We start from the raw sequence: 19,232 nt of genomic DNA on the forward strand, positions 1-19,232 counted from the left end.
CAGTCCGAAAATGTTCTCAACTAGTCCGAAAAAATTCTGGTTAGTCTGAAAATGTTCTGGATTAGTCTAAGTATGTTCTTGAAAGTCTGAAAATGTTCTGGCCAGTCTAAAACTGTTCTAGATTAGTCTGAAAACATTCTTAATTTAGAGTTTAATAAACTAGCAGATCTTGCACTTAAGGTCAAAAAAGAATCTAAAAATACTAGTCTTAATAATTTGTTTTTAATTCAATCGTTATTTGTTTAAATTAAATAAAATGGTATGACGGTAAAAAAAAGCCAGATCTATAAAATAATCATAAAACAATCATGAACCCAAATTTTTCGCAACTACTATCCATTACCATTAGCTAATGATCGGTAAACGTTGGCCACAATGGTCGCGTCTGGTCAGTTTCCGCATTAGACCGGCGTCTCGTGGTCTGTTTCCTCTATACGACCCAGGCGCCACGCGTTCGGGTCGGTCGCTGCTGAAACCATCACAACGGCATATTAAAATAATAGAAATTGAGTAAAATTGAGAAAAAAAATATTAAAAAAGTGATTAAGAAATTTATAAAGTGAAATTCAAATGCAAGTGATTTGATATGATTGAATAAAATGTTTTTTTGTTGGTGATTGAATTTACAGGCAAAACGCGCACTGTTAATGGTGATATGAGCGAATTGTGATATAGAATGGCAATTTTAGTATTCTACCACATCATTTGGCAGAGCTTTCACACATAAAATGTGCGTATTCTATTTTTTTAAACTTAACTTAAATACTTTTTACAGTTATTTTACAAATTGAAACACATGTCTGCCTCGACAAAAGGCTTTGAGTTTAAATCAAAAGTGTAAAATTACGTGGAGACTCTTAAAAATTCAGATTTTGAAAGGTTACATAAATAAAATATACTAATCTATCATTTTTACTATCTAATTATCTAATAATCTAATTTACTAGTTTTTTTCATATCTGCTTGAAAATACTCTACAAGAGGCATATTCTATTTCTAGCTGTCATGCACACATATGACATCATATATACAATGCTTAAATAATATATAAATGTTGTAACTATTTAAAACACTAAATTTTAATAATTCATCGAACTTTGAAAAAATAAGCTGTTTTTTAGGATATATAGGAGCCGATTCTGCCATAAGATAGACCAATGTTATGACAAGGCAATGTTACGCTACATTTTTCATATAAAATGGTACTAAAAACTGTCAAATGCTATGTGTTTGCTGTGCGATCAGTTTGATACCGCAATGGTATAAAGGGTACTCGGGTCGAATCCCGGTCGTGTACTTGCATATAAAAATAAATTGATATCGACTCAAATAAATTGATATAGATTTAAAAAACAGTGCTTAAAAATTAAGATATGAGAAAAAATCAAAAGAATTGTAAATGGCTAGATATACTAGTTTAGTTTAGTAAACTAAACTAAACTACCTATACTAGCTAGTTTACAAAAGCAGTAATAAGAAAATCAATAATAACAAAATCCCCGTACGATGATAATTTTGATCTATACTTAGGTGAAAATAGATATAACTACCGCTTGATATCGGATTGCCGTATGTAGAATAATAAAATAAATAAAAATCTAAAATTACAAGGGCCAAAATTCTCGAACAAAATAGGAATGTTATATTACGGGTCTATATTCGTATGACTTGATATTAAAAATGGTCAAAAAGCTATATATTTGCCATCAGGCGTTTTACAAATAAAACCTAACTTCACCTATGTGTTATCAAAAAGATACACTTGTGATAAATTATGTTACTTGACGCTGTTGTTTTGTAGGTTAGATTTTATGTGTAAAACGCCTAATCGCACAGCAAACACATAGCTTCTTAGCAGTTCGTGAATTGCAATTCATACGAATATAGACCCGTAATATAACATTACCATAACATCTGTTTTATCCGGGAATTGGATTGGTTCAGGAAAGTCTTCGTCATTTAAAAAAAGTTGTTACTAATACCTTAATTAAATTGTGTTTTAAATAATTACTGTACCCATTATGTGCCGTCAAGTCCCTTTCAGAAAACACAAAAAAATCAACAAAAAAATATGATTTTATATTATTTGATGCAAATGAATATGATTTTCTCGAAGAAAATAAACTTGAGAATAAATATTCATTTGACTTACCGCTATAATAATATTTAGTGATCCGTGGTAGAGCTAATTGTAAGCACAGGGACAGAAAAAAACATTTTTCATATTTTGCGACATTGCGTCAAAATAATTCGTTTACGATGGTAAGCAAATAATATATATTGTTATTTATAAAGTTGATATCATAATATACTTGTATATGATGGTAAAGAAGAATTCAAAAGGACTTGCACAAATTTCAATCGAGAATCTCAAAAAAACAACAACATGCAAAAAAGTATTGAAAATGTACCACTCACCTTGTGTTAGTAGAAAGCTTATAAGTAGCGCTTAATATAATGTATATTACTTTTTTGCTACTATTCATTAATTAAAGCATTAATAATTAAAGCATTTGCTTGATAATTGAGTAATATTTTTTATATATCGACTAATAGTAATGAATTTTGTCAAAGATTTGAGCCCCACATTAAAACTGAGCATTCTGATTACTATTAAATAAATATCTTAGAAATCAGTCATCGATATACAAGTTTAAACTATGAATATCTACGACTATTAGAAATAATCCCTCCTATCATTAGCATTGTTGTATTTTATATGAGCACTAGTATTGAGCATTTCATTAACATTTATCAAACGTTAAATTTGAAAAAGTGTATATGTATATTGTATATATAAAGGCGAGTCAAATTATATTAGTACCTCAACCTTCACCCATTACCACACTCCTGAACATTAGAGATAAAATAAAGACATACATTTTGTCGTTAAATCTTTCAACCAATTTAGGACCAATATCCTCGATCGTTATCCTTGTCGAATGCTTCGAAAGTTGAGGTCCTGTCGCAATCGTCCAGAGTCAGATTCAGATTCTGATTTGGATTCACAGTCAGTCTCACAAGCGGGCTCGTTGGACAAAGTCTACTTAGCAAGGGGGCATGCTCTTCTAAATACGAGACGGAGATGAATAGAAAACAAAACGATAACAGACACATGACATGACATAATGGCAAGGCACTTAAATAACAAGACAGGACAAAGACATATCACATCATAGTAAGACATACACATGTTCAAGCATTAAGGTTACAATATGAGAGTCAAAAGTTAAAAAGTAATAAAAAATATTCACCATTTTAATTCAGTTTTGTAATGACTCGTTATTGTAAAACGTTTATAATTTTTGTTTTAATTAGTTTTAACTTGCTTACAATTTGTCTTTCAACTCCCATATGACACGAGACATGTCTAATAATATTTTATAGCTAGCATTATGTCTAAGCTTACACTAAATATTATAGTTTCAATATTATTATCAATATATCTACTATTAGTTAGCATATTAATTGTGTAATACTAATGCATCCACATTGTAGAACATAAATATCAATATATCAACTTGAATTTTTAGAATAAGAATTCTTGTACTTGAGACTGTGTATTATATTTATTTTACTTACAGCAATTTTTGTAAAGATCAATATATGATATTCATGATCTATATTACTTCATCAATATCTATAACTATCATTCATTAAGAACTAACTTTGTTTCAAAATAACAACAAAAATTTAAGACAAACATTAAATTCAAAACATAACGGACATTATCAAAACTGCACATAACTTCATGCTGGACAAATGCATCACAAAATAAGAAAAACCGTTTTTATATTCAAATTCAAAATTAAGTTAGAAATAATATAATAAGGATTAAAAAAATCGATTATTTTAATTGATAATATGTAAAATTAACTCTTTCCACTCGCGAATTCCGGGATTAATACGGCCGAGAGGAAAGGGTTAAAAAATCAGTTAGTTGTGTGGAAAATGTTTCATATAGGTGTCAATATTGATCTTCAAAAATTGGGACCAAAATAAAGTCTTTGGTTAATACAAAAAAAAACAATATTCCCTAAAAAAAACGCAAATAATGGTATCTCGCATTTATAATTTTATAAGAATGAGAACATAAATATTATATAATTTTAAAACACGAATAAAACACTTAATAAAAAATATCAATATAAGTAAAAATACAAACATGACAAAAAATGCATTTACTATTTCTGTAGGGTCAATGAGCGAACAATTATGCATATTGTAAGATAGCTTGCTAAGGCTTATCCATTCTCAATTAACTGCTTTCACGATGCCAAACAGTCTCGAAACAATATATTATTATGCAATACTAAAAGCTGGTTTCTAGTTAGGTAAATTTTACATCATACAAGCCATCTTAAGCATCCAATCTTCTCACAACATTCATTAATGCATAGATGATGTACTTTTTCCATCAGTCAGACACTCAATCTTCAATTCACTCCAGTTACGATTCTCTTCAATATTTTTACTAACCTTGTAGTTGTCTGTTGATCAGAGCAGTAATACCGTGACCGTCACCATTTTTCTTTAAAATTAGCATTGGCTTGTCTTCGGATTGGTCATCAAAATTGTTCGGAATATAACCATTGCTTACAGCCATGGTTTCGCTCACCTAGAAAAAAAGTTTGTGTAAATTAAAGTTATTTAAAACTTGTACAAATTGAATTGTAGTTTCTTAAATAAGTTTCGATTGTATAATTTAAATATGTCTAGATTTTAAACTTAAACTCCCATGTCGCAGAGAAAATTCTGGTCCCTGTTATATTTGATAATAAATTAATAACTAGTTCTTAAGTAAATAAAACAATGTATGCATGAATAAATTAAATGAAAAAAAAATGAAACCTAAAATTTTCGTACATTTTTGTGACTTTTCTTTGAAGTTTTGGTCTTGAGTGAAGAACTCGACTGACTGGCATGCCAGTTTTCCATCGATTGGCAGTTCTACAGAAAATGCATAAAAATAATATAATAAAATAATAGAAAGAAATAAAAAAAATTGATTGAGTGTTTCTTTTAATCATACTAGATCATTTGACACAGAATTAAAAAAAAATGAATGAAATTTTATCTTAGTTATGAGTAATTTGATATTAAATATTAAAATTAAAACATTTGTTTTATTCCATACCTGCATTAGTTTTTTGACAACATCTCTACCCAATATATGATCAAAAACTGCTTGCAGAAACTGATCCGTGATGATAGTTAATCTCAACTTATCTCTATGCCAGATCAATACTCGAGATTCCTCCATTGACATTATTGACACCTGAATAAATACCCATACAAAAAATTTAATACATGAAATAATAATAGTATATGATAAACTTACAATATATTATTAAGAATATTGGAAAGACAAGTAGATTTAATTCACCTGAAAATATTCATCAGTCGATACACCAAACCATTCTGGCGAGTCCAGGAACTGGTGCGGAAAAACAATGTGCAGGGCGCGTTGATTCTGGGATACGACCAATCTGAAAACGATCAACGAAAAAAAAATTTGGTCACATATGTAACATAATATTTGATAATACTACATTTGGTCAAAAATAATAATTAATAAAAATAAATTAATAATAATTATTTGACCTAAGAAAATAACTATTAATTATTTTTTTAAATTTTAAATAGACGTCATTAGTAATTAATAATGTGAGATCGTAGGAAGTACACTTGTGCAAAGTTATAACTTTACTTTAAATTGATTGTCAATGTATTCTGCTAATTGAATTTAAATTAAAGGACTCACTTTCCAGATAATACAAGAGAGAGGCTGTCGACTTTGGTGACCTTCTCCTGAGCGTACACCTCCTGATATTTGAGCGACCTGATCAATTTCATGCAGCCTAAAACTTTTTTGAATTGGTGTCTTGTTACCTTTAGGGGCTTGAACAGGGCTTGGTATACCTGAATAAAAGAAAAATAAGGAAATTAATACAAATTACTAATAATTATATTTGAAAGTGATGGAAAAGGAGTTATCATCCAAGCATCAATTATAAAGTATCAAAAATTTTAGCCTGATGAATAAAAAAGAATGTAAATATAAAATATCCTTATTCAAGTTACTATTCAATACATGAAGTTACAATGCCAAAGCAAAAGGTTTTCCTATAACATTGATTTTTTATCTTGGCAAGAGTTCAGATTTCAGATCAAATAAAATTCCATATGCATATGCATTTATCTTTCCTCATGATGACCTCTGTTCTTTGTAAAATGTCGTGAACTTTAATTGTGAAAAGGTCAACATATGTCACATATGTTTTCAAGCATATCGTATTTCAATTAAGCCACCTACGAGACGAACACAATGAATTAATATGTATCCCCAATCGGAAGAGGAAGACCATGTTTGTGTCTGTGAGACAACATCTATAAAGGACAGATTTAATTACCACTAAAAGCAGTAATTAACAGTAATTTATACTGGATAAAATATAAGGGATAAGCGATACTGGTTACATTTCTGAAAATGTCTGTATTTGTTCTGCTTTTTAAAACCACCAAATTGGGGTCGCCAATTGAAAGTTCGCGGAAGAACGTAATAAAAGCCATCGGAATATTTTAGCTCCTCTTCAACTTTAAAATTACTTCTATTACTTAAAACTTATATTTTACAACGATTACTTATAAATGTTACAAGATTTATATACATAATAAACAAAACTACTATATCAAAACATTGGTAATTATAAAATAATAATGTGTTTTTTATTACAACTGCATAAACAAGTGCCTCTACAAAATAGTACGACCCTTCATGTTTTTACTTTCTTTATTGCTGGAATAGATGAAATATGTTTACTAAAAATCGACCGAGTTCGAAAAAGAAACAAACAGTGCAGCACCTGCTGCAAATGGGGCGCTCCGAGTTGTTTTGTTTTCCTTCAGGCGGAACTCCGCTCGCGCGTAGAACACGTGTTCGGGGAAAAACAAATCGTAAAAGGTTGAGGCGGAGGAAATAGATTTTATTACTATAGGTGTATTAATATAAATCATAATAGTTATTTCTTGGCTGCTGATTGATGGGACACATTTAGTTCTCGAAATGTAAAATATAAAAAAAATATTTTAAATATATAGATGTATATTCTTAGTCTTACCTCTTCTAATTCACCACTAAAACGCTTCGGCCTTAATGCCCTGCACAGGGCAAAGGCCACATGAGCACCATTGACTGCGGCCAAAGCAGCGGCCCACAGCAGAGCGTCCGGCCTGCACGATTGCTCACGACGACGTCTGCAAAATAATAAACATGTTAATATCAATTTAGAATATTTATTAGGTATATCAATATTTACCCGTTGTCCGTCCGCCCCTGGTACTCGAATCGATCACCGTCCTCCCGATGGCGGTGGTGAAAACCTTCAGGAGTCGTCGATTGCTGGTAATGCGAAAGTGGTAAAGTGTGGCGACTGCTGGTCGTTGTTTCCTGGTGACGTTTGGACAATATACTGCTGCAGAAGTAAATGACAAGTTGATTTTATTTCTTGGCACTTGCAATATTATTAAATATAAATTTACCTTTTATGAAACGTCATGTACTCATCACCTCGCAGCGCCCATGCCGACAGGGCTACGGAACTTGAAATCATCATAAATCTCAACCACAAGCACCCGCGAGAACCTCTTGCGGGGGCGCAACTGGCTAGCACCAAAAGAAGAAAAGTTACCTGAAATAGAAAATATTTTAATACACTTAGTAAAAAAAAGAACTATTCTGTTCTGGCACATCTAATGATCTATTCTTCTTCACCTGAAAGTAAACATGCTGCGGCGGTCGCCAAGAATCGCAAGCAGTCGAAGCAAACTTCCACCAAGGCTTAACTTCGTCCTTGATGACGTCGTCTATGGTCACGTCTCTCCTGGTTACATCATCAGCAATCAGTTCTCCGCCTGAATTTGTAGCATCACCACTCGCCACGTCTGGTGTGGAACCACTTGTGTCCAGAGCGGCCGAAGATGAAACAAGACCTCGACCAACAACCTCATCTAGAGGAATAAAGAGTTAGAATCCAGTTTAAAATTGTTTTAGTAAACGATTAAAGACAGACCTTCGTTTGAGACGACTTCGCCGCTTCTGCTTTCAATGCTTTGGCGAATTTCTTCAGACTTTAGTTCTTTAGATCTTCGTTGACCACCTGGATGTCCATTTCGATGGTGACCGGGATTTAAACTGAAAAATAATAGTCAATTGGTATAATATGCCTTAAGGCAAGTTGCATAAAATTCTCGAAAAATATAGTGATCAAGATGACCCAGAAAAATTGATTTTTTTATTAATTATCAATTCAGAAGTTTTTGCAAAAATGTTGGCTTTTTTCATTTAAGGGGGTATTTTAGTATAGAATTTCAATAAAATTGGATTTTTTTTGTTTCATTTTTTCAAAGTTTAACTATTTAAGAATACGGATACGAGAAGATTTTTGAACATTTGAATTATTTTCGGAGATATAAGCATTTTACTGACCCGGTTTGGCAGGGTCTAATCGGACAAAAGGCATAAGGAAGTCATTAGATCAATTTATGACAGTTTATCGTCTAATGAATTATTATTTTGATGTTCAGGTTCAGTAACTCAGAACAATAATGAGTCTCTAAACTCGTTGATTTGAATTTTCGCGCCGAAGCATATTCATTCCCGATCTCTGGTAATTGAAATAGCAACATTTATTGCTGCTTGCATATTCAATGAAGGTTTCTTTCCGATTTTAAAAATGATGACCCTTATGATAATGCAAATTGGGCCTGAAACTCATTCATTTGCCGTAAGATGAGACACCGCCCGGATTGAACGATCTGAAGATTGGAAGAAAGAAATGCAGAAAATAGTTTTTTTTTTGAAGTAGAGGAAGGTCCGATACATAAAGCAGGAATGGCAGATTAAATAAAATAAGTAACATATCATTTATGACTTTGACCGCAAAAAACTTCACGCAAAACTTCAAATGCGTTTTTCTCAGAACAGACTTTTTCAGTACTGTTGACACGATTTCTCGAGTTCTACTCGACTGATTCACTTGAAATGTTCAGAGAGTTTTGTTAATAGACCTATCTGTAGCCCGAACTAGCATCATCCGCAAATTCCAATTTTTACTATTTTTAAAAAAATCGAGATACTCAAAAAACAGTAAAAAAGACACTTTTGACTACCAATTTGTAAAAAAAAATTTACTCATCGCTAGTTCGGGCGATTGCGACATCATTATAGGTTAATAATTTTTTTATTTCTTTTATTTCGGATGGCTAGGAGAGTTAAAATCATGGCAAGACTGAGGTGCCAATTTTTTGAGACCCTCCACTTCATCAGCTGCCTGTTTTTTCAATTTTCAACTTTTTTTTAAATTTTTGTTTTGTATTTTAATAATATTAATAAACAAGTGGTAAAAAATGGATGGTAAGAACATTCATTGCTTTCTTTTACGACACTTTAAAAATGACCAAAAATTCATTGCTCTACACTACGATACCCCCTTAATGCAATCCGTTAAAGCAATCATTTTGTCGTTTATCTCACCCAGTTTCTATCCTAATTTGGCCACTATTATCCACAGCCGCCGACGACGTCTCATTCTCCGCGATTTTAGCTGCTTCAGCCTGCTGCGCGTGTCTTGCATGAGCAGATGGCGCAATTGCGCAAATAGCAGCCACACACAGTGCCACCAAAGCGAGACGTCCCAGATGGCACCATGGTGTCTTTGCACCACAACGCTGCTTTCTATTCAATCCATCATCAGAGTGACCATTACCCAACTTCCTCGATTTCTCAAAATTCAGCTTATCATCATCGTTCAGACACACAACTGTCGCTCGAGGTTCGCTAAAACTGAATTTGCCGCTGTCTCGCCTACTAAGGTCGTCGTAGAATCCATTTGTGGAGTTGTTTTTTATTGAAAGATTGTCGCTAAAAGCACTTTTTTCGTTGGAGATGTTTGTTGAATTGAAGTGTGGTGATGTGGTTGTGGTAATTTTGCGTGCATTTCTTTTCGGCGAGACAGCGTGTCCGGTTTTCTGGACGTTGGCTGGTGGAAAAGAATCGCTGCGAGAAATCGCGCGTTCGTCCGCACTACGCATGACGGCGCTGCGGGCGCCGAGGCGGTCCGACGCACGCCGGCACCAGCTCTGAAAAGATAAAGAAGATAAAATAAGATTTGATAACTTTAAGGAGTTACATGGGTTTCACGGTTTCAAAAAATCGATTTTTTTTTGTCTTATTAAATTCTATAACATCTCTAGAATATTGTACTAAATTTTCAAGTTGCTCCGACTATAATAGTTTCGGATTTGAAAAGATGGACGCTCGAGGTCAGGTTTAGGCTCTCTTAAAACTTTTAACTTTTTTCTCAAAACTTTGTTTTCAAAGACGGTTGTCAAGATTTCTCGCGAACTACTCAACCGATCTTGATGAAATTTTCAGGTTTTTGAGATATCATTTACAAGGTCTTGAACGAAGAATTTTTTTTTTGTTTTTTTGTTATCAAAACGTCTGCCAAAAACCCAATTTTCATTTTGTTCTTTATACTTCGTCCAATACCTAGTTTATTGTCTTTACTAAAACACGTATTTTTTATTTTTATTTTTATTTCGGATGATCCTGAAAAAAGTTCTGCTGACAACGTGGAGGCTCTTTTTCCGAGGGACTGCCGGAAATTGCCATTTTGTTTTTTTTTTTTGAAAATTTTACAAAATGTTTATTAAATATGTATTTTTTATATAAAAAAAAATTAACAAATTTCATTCTTTATGTAAAAAAAATTATTGAAAAAAGGCCGCTTTTTTCCCGAAGTAACCCATGTAACCCCTTAAAATATTAGTTTTTTTAATAGAGTAGAGCAGGGCTTAAAGACCCGCGAGAAACAAGGTAAATCAGCGTCAATAAGTGAATGATTGTATTTTTTATAGATACTATTTTAAAGTAGAAGGCAAACCAGCCATGGTCTTAAATCGCTATCAGGAAATAATCGGCTACATAGTCATAATTTTACAAGAGATAAATTAAATTAAAAGTTATTCCAAATCTGATGATTAATATTTCTGATTTTAATTGGTGTGTTTTTGTACATTTACTTCCGAACATATCAACCTTATGTTTTTCTTGGATCGTCAATAAATTAATTTTAATTTCGATTTTTTATAATCTTTTTTCTTTACTATTAAAATATTATATTTGACATTTTATACCTATTATTGATGCATTTAATATTTGATACAGAATTATTGTGTAACCAATATAAAATATTAAAGTGCATTTTGCAGATGATATTTTTCCTGTTGACAAGTTACATAACCTTCTCAATAAAATAAATAAGACTAATTACATAATTACATCATTTTACGTGATTTAATTTCGAAATGTGCTTCACAGATTAATATAATATGATTAATTCAACCTCCATCCATCATTTAATATATTAGAATTATTTAAAACTCTTTTAAGCTATATTATTTGATCAAAAATTATTGATATGTGGTTTATTAATTATATTGATATTGATATTATTAATTGGAAAATAAATATAAAATGAACATGAAACACAAAAACAGTTTGCAACTAAAAGATAATATTTTGGTATTAATAAATTTAAAACTAAAAAAAAGTTGAAAATGTAATGACAATAAAAAAAAATTGGAAAACTTTAACTTAAAAATTCTATATAAACTTTCATTTATTTCAGTTGCATTATTTTTTAATTGTCTGATGTAAAAACATAAAAATTAGTTAGCCTAATAAATTTAGATATTAAATGAAGTATCCATCCAAAATATTAATTACACTATATTTACATATTTAGTATACAAATAAATATTAGTTATATTACTTTCTTTAAATACAATAAATAATATATTTGATAAAAATAATATTTAAAATCTCAAACAAATAGAAAAAATATTGGCTCGTTTTAATTAATTCATGAGAATACTGTGTTTATTGTAAAAAATATTATATTTTAGTAAAGGACCAACCTTGTTCTAAAATATATTTTTATTTGACTGAAAAAATTAATATGGTGATATATAAAAAATATTTTATAACATTTAAGAATTATTTTGTTTTAACAATATATCTCACTATTTATCAGCATTTTCGTAACTAGATAATAATTTTACTGAACCTTAAACTAAAAATGATTATTGAGATATTTTCTAAAAATAATTTTTATAATATAACAATACCTTCCAAATAAGTCCTATTTAATTTATCTCTTTATCACTGATATGAAATTCCTCGAATAACTCTTCACAAACAAAACATTCCTTTACCTCGACACCCAATCTACATTATTTGAATAAAAATTACCATCAGCATAAAAACACAAAAGAATTTGATTTCGTATAGAATCGCGAAAGATAAAAATTATTTAAAATGTTATTATATTATTGAATACAATGCAAATTGTTCGGTTCCACTAAATTGGACGGACGCTCCACTTACAATGGAGTGGTTTTCATTCGGTTCGGTTAAAATAGAGGAGTCTTCTTTATCATTCAATGAATCAAATGGGGCTCTTTATTTGTACACAGACAGATTATACAATTGTATATGATTTGCCATTTGATATGATGATAAAATATGACCGGTATGGTAACGGCTAAGATTACACCATGACGGGTTTAAAGGAGATAAGACCAATTGTGTCAACACGAAAGGTATAACTACTATCAGGGAAATTTTGGTTTGATTTGGAAATCGATCATTGGTTGCCAACTGAGAAGTTAAAGGTTGGAGCAAAATTTCTATCATATTTCAAATAGTTGAAATTGAGCTGGAAACCACACCAGTTCCTATTCCCAACTTGGCAACTTTATATCAAACGGTATTGATAGCAGTTTTCACTTATTCACAATATATGACTTCAAATAAAAATAGGTTTTCGAGCATTACTGCTTAATATAAAAATCTGTTCACACACACACACATTTTTCCAAATTTGGTCTCATTCGATTCAGAATGGCTTGAAACGTCGAGAAACAAAATTAGTGAATTGGATTTTTTGATGAAAATATTTGCAAAATAAAAATAATCAATCATCAATAATTATTTAACAATTGTTTTGAATATTTTCAAATATTTATTATAAATACTTTAAATGCCATCGTTCGTCTTTATCTATGTTTATCTAAAAGAACGAAAACATAATAAACAAAACCTAATCGAAATGCATCACATTCGGAATGTATCCAAAAATCTTATCTCACAAATATCTCATTTTTATTATATAAATATTTTGGAACTGAGTTTAACCCTTTCCACTCGGATGCCGCAGCTCCGGCGGCAAAATTCATATAAATCTCAGAATTTGCGAGTGAAAAGGTTAGAATTATTGTATTCAACTATAAATAAGAAAAACTTTACATTTTTTGAATTTTCCACATTTTCATAAGTGTGTATATTTAAAAAAAAATTATTCCTTTTGCTCCGTATCTCCAAAACCGCTGGACCTGCTATCGCAAAAATGCAATCAATTATTCAATCAATCCCTACGAATCGAAGTTTTTTGAATCATTCTAATCGGTTTCACCGTGCTCTCAAAAACTGACGTTTTTTTAACTTTTTTTTCGTATCGCCGAAATGGCTGGACCTGCCTCATCTCCGAAACCGCTGGACCTGCTTTCGCAAAAATGTGATCTATTCACTCAATGTATACGAATCGAATGTTTTGTGAATCATTCTAATCGGTGCGCCCTTCTTTCGAAAACTGGCATTTTTTAACTTGTTACTTAGTATCTCCGAAACGGCTGGCCCTGTCTTTGTAAAAGCTAACCATCACGTCTCCCCTTCAATAGGAATCGAATGTTTTTTTTGAATCATTCAAATCGGTTGATATGTGCTGTCAAAATCGTGGACGAAAAACTATGTCTCCAAACATATATACACACACATCCATTTTTTTAAAGGTAAGCCAAGAAATCTCTAAAACATAAAGATATCAAAGAAAAATTATTTGCGATTACTATAACTTACCCTACGAGAAATTAATAAAAGAATATAAAAATATAAATTTATAATATTCATAAATAGTTTCTTATTGAAATTTCTAGATCATTTGTACAAAGTCTATTTAAAACACAACAGTTCTTGTCAATAAACCAATTAAAGTTTCTTCACCAAGAAAGTAAAGTTTCTATCTCTAATATAACTAAAGAAGCCACAACTTCGATTTAGAATAAATATTTTAGTAGTGCTAGATCGATAGTTACAAAAAAAGAATTTACACCGAAATCAAAATTTAGACGAGATCAACAAAATGAGAAGAAAAACGAGAAGAGGGCAGAAATATTATACTCAACTAATTAGAATATTTTTTGTTTATGATAATATGACGCCTATTATTATTATTAATGATGATAAGTAACGTCGGAAAATTTTATAAAATTTTTACTCTGTGTTTCGAAGACAACATACAAAACGGAAATTAAATTAATAAACAGAGCGGAAGCCCCTTGTTGATAAGATTACGACACTCGAGTCGTTCGCGAATCAAACGACGACACATATTTCATTTTATGAACACACCAGACGATGAAAAAAATATATTTTCAAGTAAATATCAGCAATCAATATTGCTGAACTATTCTCATAAGGTTTAAAAATAACTTTCCATTTCCTGTTCATTCCCTTAACTTCATTAAAAATGGTCAAAAATGTAACGTTATTTGTATTTGTTATAAGAAAAGAAAAAGAGTGAATAATAGTGTAGTACACCTACTTTTCCAAAATTGTTACTTAAATTTGTTTCTACTTTTATCAAACTATACCAAAAACTACATATTTTATAAATTTTGACCAGCAATCAGAACTATTCTCATAAGGTCATAAGCATTTAATTATTAATTCCTTATAATCTTCTAATCTATTTCCTTACATCTACATTTTCAAGTAAATATCACTACCAAGAACCTACGATTACAAGACCAAAGCTCTTACCACAAGCTCATGGAAAGGCACAAATATGAAATAGACATTTTCGTGTGATATAATCAATTTTTCATATTTGAAATTAACAGGTACAAAGACTCTACCTAAATTTCATAACTTCAAACATCAAATTTTGCCAATTCATGTTGATGCAGATTAACAAATAAATAAACACAAAATGCCATGTAATCATCATAAACAAATAATGTTATCTAAGCAAGAAATTATATACATTAATAACAATTGACAAAAACGTTTGCAATATCGTTTCCGAACAAGACTGAGTTTGTTAATTAGTGTGACACACTTTTGTATCATTCTTGTACTTATATGTAAAAGTCCTTGATATTATATAGAAAGTACATAATTTATATATACAATGCAACATATGCGAAAATAAAAATTTTGAGCTGAAAGTACATGATTTATAACAAATTATAAATAATATTGTTATGAACAGAGTTAAGAGTACGAATATATTAGAAATTAAAAATTATATATCATTATGTATCATTAGTATTTGTTGTTATAAAAAATATAAATAAACAAATTATTCTTAATAGCAATGCTTAAAAAATTAATTGGACTACTATATTTAACTCATACAAACATGTTATCAATTAATTTACATTTTTGCTAATTGTTTCTTAAAAAATTGGGTGGAAAATACGCGTATTTATTATTATTGAATACAAATATTCTTATTCATATTTTTTATAAAAAATATGTTGTTTGTTTTATAAAAAATGAAAATAGGCCTCCAACATTGCTGCACAAAAAAGAAGTTGTAAAAATTGAATGGAATGGAAATAAAAATAATGTACGTAGAAAATAAATATGATAAAATTTCAATAAATATTTGTAAAATTATGAAATATAAAAATAATGCAGATGGGCATCATTATAGATATTTAGACTTATTATGAGATTTATTAGACATAAAACGTTTACTATTTCACTACTATTGATATAAAAGCTCGTTTTTTTTTCATTTATATCTACATGTAACCTTATATTTGATATAGCAATCACAGCATTATATTTATTATGTTATTTTATTAATATAGCAATAACTGCATAATATAGCAATAGCATTTATTATTTAATTAATTATTTAAAATATTATAATAAATGTTTTTAAAAATCTAGAAGAATTTATCATTTTTTTCAAATGTGTTAAATTAAATAACAAAATAAATATAAGAGTGAATATGATCAAGTAAAATATACTGAAGATTTGCAATGGGAATTATTTTTTATAAATGTAGAATTGAGTAAATATTTTTAAATGTATATTAATAACAATAATTATAATAAATTTATTCTAAATCGACAAAATTTGAGAGGCGCATTTATATCAGTTTGTTTCTTTGTTTTAACAACAATCAGACCCTAATAGTCCTTTGAGCCGTTTGAGGAACTCTCTCTATATTTGAATTTTTTATTAGATTTTTTTCCTAATGTTGATACATTTTAAGCATTAAAACATTAATTGCCATGTCAGTCATATATGTCTGATATAAAAATAGTGTTTTCCCAGGAATTTAGACAAAAAAAAATTTTTTAGTCGATTAAGTTTTCTGATACATTTTAACTAAATTATCTTACTGTTTGTTTACGATTACTATAACTTACCTTATGAAAAGTTAATAAATAATTAACTTTTTATTTATCTAATCTAATTATCAAATAAATTTACGAACATCATTGAATATCCAACTATTTAATATTTAATTTATATATTGATTCGATTTAAATTAAACGTAAATATCTTTTAAAGGCTAATTTTCAATAATTAGCATATTATTTTGTTTTAATGAAATTTTGCTAAAATAATATAAAAAATGGCTTTCAACAAGACTTTCAGCAGAATATTAACGTTGATGTTCTTTTAAAAAAAAGTGGGGCGAATCTAAACTTATAAAATTAATTCATATTTAGTTGCACATCAAAATTCTTTATATTCTTAATTATAATATTTCAATAAAAAATGTGTTACAATGACATTTTAACAATGGTTTTAAATTTTTTTTAAGAATTTTATTGAGTGAATGACTTTATATTACACCCAGCTGTTTGTAAATAAACATTTAAACATATTTTCTCCTGTAAATTCATTTTAACAGTGCAAAAAAATTATTTTTTATACCCATCTGGTAACCGTGATACATATCAACTCAAGCATATCACAAACAAAACATTTTCTCTAAATACAAAAAAAACATTTAACCGTATCATTTATATAATAATTCATTTTCCTTCCTTACCAAATTTCCATAATGTTTTATCCATAAATCACTTTTGCAATACACAAAAAACAAGCAAGTGCGAGCAATGTTCTTCGATCATGCTTCATACACAACATTAGAATGTATCATAACTATTTAATTATAAAATCAAGTTAAAAAAGAAGCAAACGCGTTTTATTAATTGCCTAAATTATAATTTTGAAAGGACGCCACTGTAGAAAAAACATCAAAGCATACACAATCGGACGAATTAAATGCACGAAACTGACAATTCGCCTAGAAAAATAAATGCACTGCTCAAATAACGTTCGAGAGAGGCCGACTAGAGGGTACTGCGATCGGAACTGGGACAGGGGTTGAAAACCGCGATATTTGAAAAAATCGTAATAAAAAAAAATTAATCTTGAAATGTTTACTTGCAGTCAAATAGTCAAAATAACTAGTGGGGTGCATGGCATCCTGCCTTCAGCCAAATTGCTGGAACTTCCCGGACCGTAATTAAAAATCTTGGTACGGAATCCAAAAAAAATTACACACACTATGTGCACATTATTAAAATCTCTATAAAATACCTGACAATTTTATGTACATATGTCCAATAAACATTTTTGACCAAAAAATGACATTCTTTTAACTTATTCTTATTGAGAGTCCATAACCGCTAAACCTGCCTTCCCAAATATTTAATCAGTTCTTCATCTTTCAATACATGTAAAACGTTTTTTGAATTATTAAAATCGGACGCCCCATTCTCTTAAAAACCTAGTTACCATTTTTGGTACTTTTTGCCCCGTATCTTCAAAACGGCTAGACCTGCTTTCGCAAAAACTAATTAACACGTCTCCTTATCAATACGAATCAAATGTTTTTTGAATTATTCAAATCGGTTGATCGGTGTTCCCGAAATCGTCGATAAAAATTTGTATCCGCACACGCACACACATATATCCATTTATTCTAAGGTATGCCAAAATGTGCAGAAATTTTTGAAACGTAAAGATATATAAAAATTTTCATTTTCGTTTTTTTTGCGATTACTATAACTTATGCTACGGGAAGTTAATATAACAGGAAAAAAAACACATAAATTTAAAGACATTGTTTAATGAAAGACTAAATCAATATAATAAATTATTAAACCAAAATTTAAATAATAAAATTATGTAGTTAGTCACGTGGTTAACAAATTGTAAATGGACATCAAAATGCAAAGTTACGCCTTATAGAAACAAAGGGGTTCACAAATGTTGATCCAGGGTCGAATTCTGAGAAAAACTAGCTGGTTGGAAAAAGGCGAATCAAGGATGAGAAAAATAGCAAACAAAAATAAAACAAAGTATTAACAACAATAAAATTGAAAACAAAGCAGTAATAACTTATATAGTTTAAAAAAATCTAAATATTGAAAATATTTAAATAAAAACAATAAAAGTTTACAATTAGAAATTGGAAGAATCGTGTACTAATGGGGCAGAACTAAATTACAAATGTAAAAACATTTTCGCCAAATTTACAATGTTATTCTTTATGCAAAATAATAAGATTAATCCTATCTTTATATTCTTTGTTATCAAATTGAATATTTTTAATACCTTGATGTATTCTAGTTTGTATTTTTTTTCCTATTTTTGATTCTAAATTTCTTCTAACAGCTAGTATTTCATTGGAATTTGACCCTAGAAAAGCATTTGTAAACCCCCGTGTATTCTGATTTATCATATTTTAATTATGCAGTTATTATTACGTTTAATTTTAGAAAAATATATTAATTAGACCCCTGGCAAAGAGAGTAACTTCAGAATTGAGCAAAGTTATGGTAATGCTATGTTACGGCTCTAGATTTGTAATATTTTGGTAGTAACAAACTGCCAAAATGCTATGTTTTTGCTGTGCATTTTATACATAAATCCTAACCTGCAAAACGCGCTTCAAAATTTTAGCAAAAGTGCACCTTTTTGATGTCTCATTGATAACTGTGTTTCGAACAATATAATTAAATTATATTAAATTTTTAATGCCACATACTGGCCTATTAAAAGGTAAAATAA

General features: G+C 29.7%; 1 protein-coding gene across 4 annotated transcripts; it reads right to left on the bottom strand.

The window, feature by feature from the left end:
* Nucleotides 1-415: 415 nt before the first annotated feature.
* Nucleotides 416-17,417, bottom strand: LOC113385440. 4 transcript variants are annotated; one of them, XM_026623289.1, is made up of 14 exons: nucleotides 17,203-17,417; nucleotides 9,536-10,140; nucleotides 8,073-8,194; nucleotides 7,775-8,010; nucleotides 7,543-7,691; nucleotides 7,320-7,475; nucleotides 7,122-7,257; nucleotides 5,765-5,922; nucleotides 5,387-5,489; nucleotides 5,138-5,278; nucleotides 4,867-4,950; nucleotides 4,480-4,618; nucleotides 2,881-3,068; nucleotides 416-466 (listed from the first exon to the last, which is right to left on the bottom strand). In XM_026623289.1, exons 2-13 carry the CDS (start codon nucleotides 10,090-10,092, stop codon nucleotides 2,908-2,910), a joined length of 2,142 nt encoding a protein of 713 aa, XP_026479074.1. In that variant the 5' UTR covers nucleotides 10,093-10,140; nucleotides 17,203-17,417; the 3' UTR covers nucleotides 416-466; nucleotides 2,881-2,907. The 4 variants fall into 4 exon arrangements, with proteins under 4 accessions (XP_026479074.1, XP_026479073.1, XP_026479077.1 ...); XM_026623288.1 differs by having other exon boundaries at nucleotides 416-469; XM_026623292.1 differs by lacking the exon at nucleotides 17,203-17,417 and adding an exon at nucleotides 12,193-12,319 and having other exon boundaries at nucleotides 416-469.
* Nucleotides 17,418-19,232: the final 1,815 nt, after the last annotated feature.

Source organism: Ctenocephalides felis, unplaced genomic scaffold (assembly GCF_003426905.1).
Source record: "Ctenocephalides felis isolate EL2017-DRISC unplaced genomic scaffold, ASM342690v1 CF-g0.4_SCAFFOLD_03571, whole genome shotgun sequence".
NCBI lineage: Eukaryota > Metazoa > Arthropoda > Insecta > Siphonaptera > Pulicidae > Ctenocephalides > Ctenocephalides felis.

Coding starts and splice junctions, on each gene's coding strand:
- LOC113385440 (XM_026623289.1), bottom strand. CDS start 10,092: ATGCGTAGTGCGGACGAACGCGCGATTTCTCGCAGCGATTCTTTTCCA. Junction 8,195..9,535: donor CAAATTAGGATAGAAACTGG/GTGAGATAAACG, acceptor ATTATTTTTCAG/TTTAAATCCCGGTCACCATC. Junction 7,692..7,774: donor CGCAGCATGTTTACTTTCAG/GTGAAGAAGAAT, acceptor TTTCTATTTCAG/GTAACTTTTCTTCTTTTGGT.